The 9,858-nt window shown below is 39.5% G+C and overlaps 1 protein-coding gene across 1 annotated transcript in view; it reads left to right on the top strand.

Annotated features, from left to right (window-relative positions):
- The window catches only part of NCAPG (non-SMC condensin I complex, subunit G), an 82,000-nt gene that overhangs the window by 54,731 nt on the left and 17,411 nt on the right, over positions 1 to 9,858 (top strand). Inside the window, exons 12-14 of the mRNA XM_006872495.1 lie at positions 1,992 to 2,102; positions 5,698 to 5,817; positions 6,454 to 6,684. Of these exons, the coding sequence (XP_006872557.1) occupies positions 1,992 to 2,102; positions 5,698 to 5,817; positions 6,454 to 6,684 (462 nt within the window). The remainder of the gene's footprint in view (positions 1 to 1,991; positions 2,103 to 5,697; positions 5,818 to 6,453; positions 6,685 to 9,858) is intronic.

The raw sequence follows: 9,858 nt of genomic DNA on the forward strand, positions 1-9,858 counted from the left end.
AAAAAATAAAGAGCCAATGATAGTAAAGGAAGAAGTCTAAGGTGCATTGAAGGCATTGGGAAAGAACAAAGTGCCAGGAATTGTTGGAATACAAATTGAAATCTGAACAAATGATGCAGCATTGGATGCGCTCACTCAACTATACCAAGAAATTTGGAAAACAGCTACCTGGCCATCTGATTGGAAGAGATCCATATTTGTGCATATTCCAAAGAGAGGTGACCCAGTGGAATGTGGAAATTATTGGACAATATCATTAATGCAAATATAATTTTGGTTAAGATAATTCAAATACAGCTGCAGCTGTACATTGAGACAGAGAACTTCCAGAGGTTCCAGTTGGATTTAAAAGAGGATATGGAAAGAGGGATGTTCTTGCTGACATCAGGTGGATCTTGGCTGAAAGCCGAGAATACCAGGAAGATGTTTACCCTGTCTGTGTTCTATTGACTATGCAAAGGCTTTCGACTATGTGGATTATGACAAGCTCTGGATAGCACTGTGGAGAATGAGTATTCAGGAACTTACTTGTGCTCATGAGGAACCTGTACATAGACCAAGAGGCAGTTATTCTAACAAGGGAACACTGAATGATTTCAAATTAGGTAAGTTATGCACTGGGGTTGTATTCTTTCACCATACCTATTCAATCTATATGCTGAGCAAATAATTCGAGAAGCTGTTTTATTGGAAGAAGACTCTTTAACAACCTGTAATACTCACATGATACAACCTTGCTTACTGATAACAAAGATGACATAAAATTCTTACTGATGAAGATCAAAGACCACAGCCTTTGGTATGGGTTTCATTCTCAATGTAAAGAAAGCAAAAATCCTCACCACTGGACCACTAAATGTTGTTGTTAAGTGCTGTCGAGTCAGTTCCAATCCATAGTGACCCTGTATAGGGTTTCCAAGGAGTGGCTGGTGAGCTTGATAAATACCACCATGATAAATGGAGAAAAGATGGAATTTGTCTAAGACTTCATTTTGCTCAACAGCAAATGGCATATTGCATTAGGCAAATATGCTGCACAAGATCTCTTTAAAGTTTTCAAAAGCAAAGATGTGAGGTTAAGGACTAAGGTGGACCTGACCCAAACAGTGGTATTTTTGATGTCCCCGTATGCATGTCACAATTGGACAGTGAGTAAATACCACTGAAGAATCGATGCATGTAAGTTATGGGGTTGGAGGAAAATATTTAAAAGTACCATGGACCACCACAAGAACAAATAAGTCTGTATTGGAAGAAATATAGCCAGAGTGCTCCTTGGAAGCCAGGATGGCCAAACTTTGTTTCTCATGTTTTGATAACGTGGAGGGACAGTGAAATAGAGGGAGACCTCTGTCAAGGTGGGTTGGCACACTGGCCATGACAGTGGGCTCAAGCATAGCAGTGATTGTCAGGATGGCACCAGCCTGGGCAGTGTTGTGTTCTGGTGTCTGTTGTGTCTCTGTGAATTGGAAGTGATTCTACGCACTTGACAACAACAACCTGATCATTTGAGAAATTATCTGGGTCGGCTTGTCTGTTGTTTCCATACTTAAGCTCTTTACAATTATTTCTTGAATTTGTGAACACATTTCTTAAGCAAAATACATATGTTTTAAGTTTATCTGAATAGTAAGTAGAAGAGGGCAGTGATGGACAACAATAATCATAAATACCCTATATATATATTTATATGATGAGGTTATGTTATCATTTTATTCTTATAGATGATGGTAATTTTCTGCAGTGATTACATAACACTGTACTTTTCTCTAAATTACAGAAAGCTGGCCATAACCTACGCAGAACCTCGATTCTGAAACTTACTTTGTTTTAACCACCAATTAGGCTTTTTAAATGATATGAATTCATTGATAGATAGATACCTTCAGTATATCATTTTGTTTTTAATTTTATAGACAGATGGAAGCCCATATTCTTGCAGAAATAATGGATATGCTTTTACTAATGCTGAACATTGTCTTTCATTTTAGAATGATGCAGAAACACTCCAGAAGTGTCTTGTTTTGTGTTATGAGCTGTTGAAACAGATATCCATTTCAACAGGTATAAGTGCCACCATGAATGGAATCATTGAGTCTTTGGTATGTTGGTATATCCTCTGAGGCTTTGTTTTTTTTTAAGTATTTTATTGTGATAGTTTACATGGGAGATCATATATTATCATATATTATTACATTCATGCTATCATATATCGTTTCATTGCCATGGATACAATCCCCTCCATGTATTGTCAACCAACCAAAGGGTACACCCTGCAAGCCTGCCCCCTCGTCATCAGCACACAGCCCGTCTCCCTCTCTGGGTCTAAAGGCCCCAGCTGCTCCATCTCGCCACATCATTGTCTCTGCCTCCATCTCTGGCGTCACTGCTTCTCTGGGTAGGGTCCCACTGTCCGCTCTTCTCCCTTGATTGTTCCAGGGACCTCAGCTCCTGGACTGCAAAGTCAATCACTCCCCTCCTTTTGCTACAAAACGTCTACCTTTACATTTCCAACCCTCACAGTCCTGATAATAATTATTCACCATTGTACCGCAAGGGACTGATCCCCATCTCATTAGCCCCACCCTGTGGCTTTGGTTTACGTTACTTATATTCCCCTCTCTCATTTTATAAATAATGTAAGTGATAATCATTTTTTTCTAAAAGTTTTAAGTTATTGTATCCAAGAAGAAGACACAGAATATGAGTATCTTCATTCTTTGAATTGTAAAGGGAAATATAGAAACAAAATAGAAATATTACAGTCCTGAAATCTTGCTGTATATAATGACAGACTATGAGAAAGCGATATTGTGAGTCCTGTGAAAGGGAATTGTTTATTATTATTTCTAAAGGACGTTTTATTTAAGTATCCCTTCACAGATAATCCCCCTTGTACTGGCTATGGAAACCTAAGTCTGCAATTTTTGTGTTCTACTTGGATGCTTGGTATCTGGTCCTATTATAAGAGAATGCTTAAAGTAAATTGTAGCATAATTAATCCCTAAAGTTGTTTGTTGGATGAAGAGAAAACACAACAGGGAATAGTCATCATGATTTTAAGTTATCATGATTTTACAAAGGTCTCTTCATGGAGAAAAACATGTAGGTAAGATGGTTGATAAAGGAGTTAACAATATTTTTATGCTGTTATTTTAATCAATTTATTTGAACTTTTTATTGTGAATTGAAGTGAAGGTTTACAGAGCAGAACATCAGTTTAACATTTAACAAATCATATACTTTGCTTCATTACAATGATTGCAATCCCCTCCCTGGACCATCACTTCACAGTATTTTACCTGTATTCACTTTAACACTTTCATTCCTCCCTGCATCTTCCGCTACCTTCATCTTTGCTCTGCCACCCTCCCTCTTCTATACTGCCTGCCCCATCATCCATGTTGACATGTGCTTACTCTCTAGCCTGTGAGTAATTTTTCCTTCCCTATCAACCCTGGAACCCTTCATGGTGTGTTTGGAGCTGTTTTAATTTTAATAACAGTTCACTGGAATGCTGGGGATAAATGCATGGTGTACAGAACAGCCACAGGTCCTCCTGGATCTGTGGTAAGGTGAGGAAGAGTGTCAGTCAGATACATAGTGGAGATGGGTACCTTTGATTCTAGCTATGAAGACGAGGTCTAAGGTCCTGTAAGCTTATTTGTGGTATTTGAGATATTCAGGAAAGATAACTCTGATCTAAAAGTTGAATGGACATTAAGTATAAAGAGAGAAAAGAATGTTCTAGATTTGCTCTCTCTTGTATGATAGCCACCACTTATGGCTATCAAGCACTTGAGATATTGTTCCTCCTAATTGAGAGGTACTGTAAGTGTGAAACCACATTGGGTTTTGAAGGCTCCCTACAAAAAATAAGAATGTAAAATATCTCACTAATAACCCTGGCTGGTTTGATGAATTGGTGTTCCCTTATTATTTGGAGTCATGGTGTGGCACTGTAGGATAAACACTGGACCGCAAGGTCATTTGAATCATATGGTCTGTGGTTCAAACTAACTAGCTGCTCCTCGGAGACCCAATACGGGGTTGCTAAGAGTTGGAACCAACTCGATGGCACTTAACAAGACTTTAATTTTCTTCAGCTTTGGCCTGAACTTGCATATCAGCAATGGATGGTCCATTCCACAGCCTGCCCTTGACCTTGTTTTGGCTAATGACCTTAACAACAACTGCAATAACCCTTTTGAATTGATTACATGTTGAGTGATAGTACTTTGGTTCTGTTGATCTAGATATAATATTAAAATTTCTCTTCCCTGTCTTTACTTTTAATGTGGCTACTCAAACTCCAAATTCAAACTCACTGCCATTGAGTCGATTTCTAACTCAGAATGACCCAGTGTAGGGTATGGAGGTTGTAAATCTTTGCAGGAGCAGAAAGTCTCATCTTTCTCCCACAGAGAAGCTGGTGGGTGTGAACTACCGACCTGGAGGTTATCAGCCCAGTGCTTATCCTACAGAGCCATCAGTGCTCTTAGAAAATTAAAAGATGAACCTAGTGGCTCTCATTTGTTGGTTACATTAGTTCTGCTGGACCGCACTAAATAGAGTCAGGGAGATCAGACCAGTTGGACAAGCAGAGAGCAAAGGCATGGTGTAAATGAGCTTTGCAAAGACTACAGTGTATGTGACACTGTGTGTTATGTTAAGGGGTTTGATCTTTATCCTGTGAGCATTGGGAAGCCATTGAATATGTTTTAGTAGGGTGTGGGATATCTCAAGATCAGACTATATTATATGAGGGTAAATAAAAAAGTATTATTAAGAAATCATGGAAACCTTTACTAAACAAAAATATTAAAATGTGAAGAAGGTATTATTTTTTGACATATATTCTAAGGTCTAAATACTTCTAAAGGTGGCACATCCATCACTCTAATTCATCCTTGAAGAATTCTTTGCTCCTTGATGTATACCACTTCAAAATGTCAATCTTGGCATCTTTTAAGGCATCATGTTTGTTTTAAATGTTCTGTAAATTTTGTGACAGAAAAACCTGAAGGGCAAAGATTGGGGTTGTAGGGTGGATGGCGAAAGTTAGCCCAGTGAAATTCGCCAAGGACAACCCTTGCTCTTCCCTCCAAGAGCAAACACCTGCATTGTTTTGATAGAAAACATTGCTCGGCCAACTTACCTGGCTTTTTGCTCACCAAATGCAATTTTCAGTTTTCTTAGAATGTTTTAGTAGAATCTTTATATATTCTTTGAGAAAATCTATCAAGATGAAACCAGTAGTCACTTTTTTACCTTCTGAACTACCTGTTTTGAATTTAAGTGGCCCCTCAGATTCCCTCAGAAGCCATTGTTCTGATGGGACCATCCTATTTAAAGCTACCCTATGAGACTAAGAGAACTTGTCTGCAGCTCTGCACTGACGCAGAGACATGCTTAACCGCATTTTGTTTGGAATAAGCCTGTGCATGTCTGAACTGTCCTAGGAGCAGTCTTTTTTAATTACCCTCATATTTCAGGAAGATTACTCAGCCTATTTTGTACCATTTTAGCAATTTCATAAATATTTTTAAAGCAGACAAGACTTCTGTACATTAACAGACAATGAGGAAATGAAATGAGATTTGTGAAGTCACACGGAAACTTACCACTTTGACTGTTTTTAGTACATTGTTCAATTCTTAGCTGTTCACAAGTATTTAAAATTCTAATTCATTGTAGATTCTCCCTGGAATAATAAGTGTTCATCCTGTAGTAAGAAATATGGCTGTTTTATGCTTGGGATGCTGTGGACTACAGAATCAGGATTTTGCAAGTAAACATTTCGTATTGTTATTGCAGGTAGGTTTGATTTTTGACAATGGGACTTGCTGAAAGAGAATACTAATATTCTGAATTTATGTATTCCAGATTTTATTGAATTATGTCCATGGGTGATTTTTAATACTCAATGATATTTTTTAAATTTTTTAGAAAAAGGTTTTATTGTGAATTGTGTGAAGGGTTACAGAGCAGATCATCAATTTTGCATTCAACAAATCATAAAGTTTGTGTCATATAAATGATTACAATTCCCTCTAGGTAGCATCAGTTAGCATTATTTACCTCTGTTCCCTTTAACTCTGTCTGGCACGTGCTGTGTCCAGACCACATGGCCAGAGCAGACTGAGCAAGTGGGAGAATAAAATCAAATCATGGTACCTGGTGTTGCCAATTCTTGTTAAAGTTAAAGAACGCATAATAAAATTCAATTTGTCTGTATTTTCAGGAATTTTTTGATGGTAAAAGCAAAGTTTATTTAAAGGAAATATGCTTCTAAATTTAATATATTAGTAAATTTAACTTAATTATATTTCTGAACAGTGACTTTTCTTATAGGCTTCACACTGCTGTTGAAGTAAAAATATGATACATGTTAATTTTTGCATGATACAAAGTTGCTGAGTTTACTTTTTTGGTGGGGTTGTCTCAATTTAGGTTTTGCGAATTGATGACATCACAGTAAAAATCAGTGCTTTGAAGGCAATCTTTGACCAACTGATGACGTTTGGGACTGAACCATTTAAAATTAAAAAGCCGCAGGTCCCTGAGAGTGAAGGCCCAGAAGCGAACAGTGAGGATGACAAGCTAGAGTCTAGAGAAGCTGAAGAAGAGACAGCTACAGCGAAGAATGTTCTGAAACTTCTTTCTGATTTCTTAGATGACGAGGTAAGAGGTGATGGCTGCTTTGACTGTGAGCTGTCATTTCCCACATGTGTTTGTTTATTCTTTATATTTACATCTTATTTTTTTAGTACTGAAGTTTTAAACTTGACCAAAAAATAATTAATTTTTTTCTTTTTAAGTATCTTAAGTAAATCTCCACTTTCATTCTTAGCATAGCTAGTTTCTCACTATCAAAGTACATATGCAGAGACCTGAGGCATAAACAAAAATGAAGACTTTTTCTCTGTCTTTGATTTATAAGGGTTAAAAGCTTTTCCCTAAGTGTCTTAAGAAATAATTGAACCCTGGTTGTGTGGACGGTCTAGACTAGGGTGTGGGATTAGCTCTCCTTCCTTGTGGTCTGTGAGGAAGAGCAGGACATGAGGCTAGCGTAGACTGAGTAACTGGGAAAATACATTTGCCTAGCATATGTAAACTTTTACCTAATTGTTAGAGCTTAGGGTTTTAGGTTTTGGTGTTTTGTTTCATTTTTTTCAGTTTTTCTATCTTAATTTAGCCAAATGATATATTAACTATCTTTTGAGAAATATCTAGTGTTGTGACTTGTTGATCTTGCAAGTGAAAGAAAACTATCAGCCAGTAACTGTTGGACAGTGAGTGAGTGAGTGAGTGTTTTTGGTTGGGGATGGCAAACGGGAAGTACTAGTACTGTAGATTTCTAGTTGGCTAACAAGAGAGCCCCTAACTTCAACATTATTTCTGCAGTCACCACTAAAACACTTTGGCTTCATTTGCTATTCTCTGGACCCTAAGTAACCATCTTTTTTTCATGCTCAATTCAGATTCTTGCCATTCAACTTCAAGTTAGTTACTGTTGCTATATGGGAAGTATGTCATAGTTAGAAATTCAATTTTAAAGGGGGAGTATATAGGCTTTGCAGTCCTGGTGTGGTACTGTGGGATCAAGCAATGAGCCACAAGGTCATTTTAACCACAAGGTCACCAGTTCAAACTCACCAGTCGCTCCTTGGAAACCCTATACAGGGTCGCTATGAACCGGAACTGACTCAATGGGACTTAACAGCAATACAGACTTTGGAATTGTACATTTGTGATTTTTTTTTTTAAGTTTTTGTTGTGAGGTTTACATGAGAGAACATCAGCTTTACACTCTTCCTATAATATTTCGTTTCATTGAAATGATTATAATCCCCTCTGCATCATCAAATAACCAGAGGGTACACCCCACAGGCCTGTCCCCCCGGCTGCCAGCACACAGCCCTTCTCCCTCCCCGAGTCCAGTGTCCCCAGCCGCTCTATCTGTCCACGTCATCCCTGGCATCACTGCCTCTTGGGGTAGGGTCAAGCTCTCCACTCTTCTCATTTGATGGTCCTAGGGACCTCCGCTCCTGAGCTGCAAAATCATTCACTCTCCTCCTTTTGTCAAAAAACATTTACCTCTATATTTCCTATGCTCATAGTTTGTCCTGATGGCAATTATTCACTACTGTACCACAAGAATCTTATACCCATTTCCTTTTGCCTACCCGGTCCCAACCAATTGGAAATGATTCAGTGATGATTCTACTAGGCTCCCACTTGAAAGCTTGTAAGCCAGTCACTTCTTGCCTTTATAGCCCCCTCCCCCCCAATTTTGGGTAGCCAATGTCTAAGTTGCCCATCCCTGTCAGCCCTGCATACCAAGGGGGTGGGAGTGATCCCTGCTGTAAAGATTTGTTCCCTTTTTTGAGCTGCTACATCCATAAGTATAGGTAAAGTACATCATATTGTAGCAGATTACTCTTCCCTCCCCCCTCCTTTTCTTTCTTTGTCTAGTAGAATTCTGATCATCCAGCCATTGAAGCCAGGTCAAGTGGGTACTATCTGCAAGTATGGGTGTTTTTGTGCATCTCCCCTCACTTCATATCAACTGAATGCTTCACTCTCTGCTCTAGTCCTCTGTGGCCATGTCACTGCCTCTGGACTCAGGAGTCCCCAGGTCTTGTCTATTGCTGGCCATTCAAGTCTCCACCTGGGTTGAATGTGGTCAGGCATAGCTCACAACTTCAGTGTTGTTTTTTCCCCCTCTTCCCCTTATCGGTGACCAATGTGGTTACCAGCCAGACCACATGCCTGCTCATGTATTCCACTTGAGTCTAAATCTTGGAAGGGGAATTGCTCAGAGGGGTTCCGACCACTTGTCTTGATGGCTCACGGGCGGACAGCTTACTGGTTCTTGTAGTAATCCATCAGACTGCCGCTGTTGCTTTGGATTTTTCCTGCTGGTCTTTCTTTCACGAAGTATCTTCTGTTCTTCTAGCTGCTCCAGGCTGCTCTACTCGTCCTTCCCAGTGGAAGTTTCCTACCTCAGTCGGTTCTGGATGGGGTTCTGGATTCCACCTATGGTCTTATGCAATGTAAAAGCTCCACAGGAAGCCTCTTTCACTGGGCAGCTTCTAGTCCCCTTTAAGATATTCCAGTCAGTTATAAGCTGAAGACGGACTTACAAGCTTTCTGTAGTGATGTTTCTGGCTATTCCTTTCTCCCACCCACCACCCACGCCCCCAAGTGTCTATTTTACAATGGTAGGCAAGGGAAACCAAGATTCAAAAGACAGCCAAGCATGTTAACACTATTCCCCTTTTACCCCTTCAAACCATGCCTCAATCACTTTATCCGGGAGCCTTGTTGTTCCAAGGTTGTGCATACATCATCGTTTACCTCTGTCCCACTTAGCCCATGCGAACCTGCCTAACTGTTCTCCCATCAGCCTTGTTCTTTCATTTCCCCCCGCCCCCACCCCGTCTACTTGCATACTCTCTCCCGCACCCAAGATTTCCTGTGTCTCTTCCCTACTCTGTGCTCTCTCTTCTCCCTCATTCTCTTCCCTCCCCGCCTCTCATCCCATACATCTTGGTGATCAGCAAATATATATATAATTTTTCCCCCCTTTTATGTGGGTGCTTTTTCTCATTCTTTTACAGTAACGGTTTTATGCAATATTTCACCTTCGTAACTCACTAATTTCACTCAGCATGTAATGTCTTCAAGGTTCATCCATGTTATGCGGTGGCTTGCAGCTTCCTTGTTGTTCTTCAAGGTAGCATAGTATTCCATTGTGTGCATGTACCACAGTTTGTTTATCCATTCTCCAATTGATGGGCACTTAGGCTGTCTCCATCTTTTTGCTATTATAAATAGTGCTGCTAGGAACAT

This window comes from Chrysochloris asiatica, unplaced genomic scaffold, assembly GCF_000296735.1.
Source record: "Chrysochloris asiatica unplaced genomic scaffold, ChrAsi1.0 scaffold00200, whole genome shotgun sequence".
In the NCBI taxonomy this organism is placed as follows: domain Eukaryota; kingdom Metazoa; phylum Chordata; class Mammalia; order Afrosoricida; family Chrysochloridae; genus Chrysochloris; species Chrysochloris asiatica.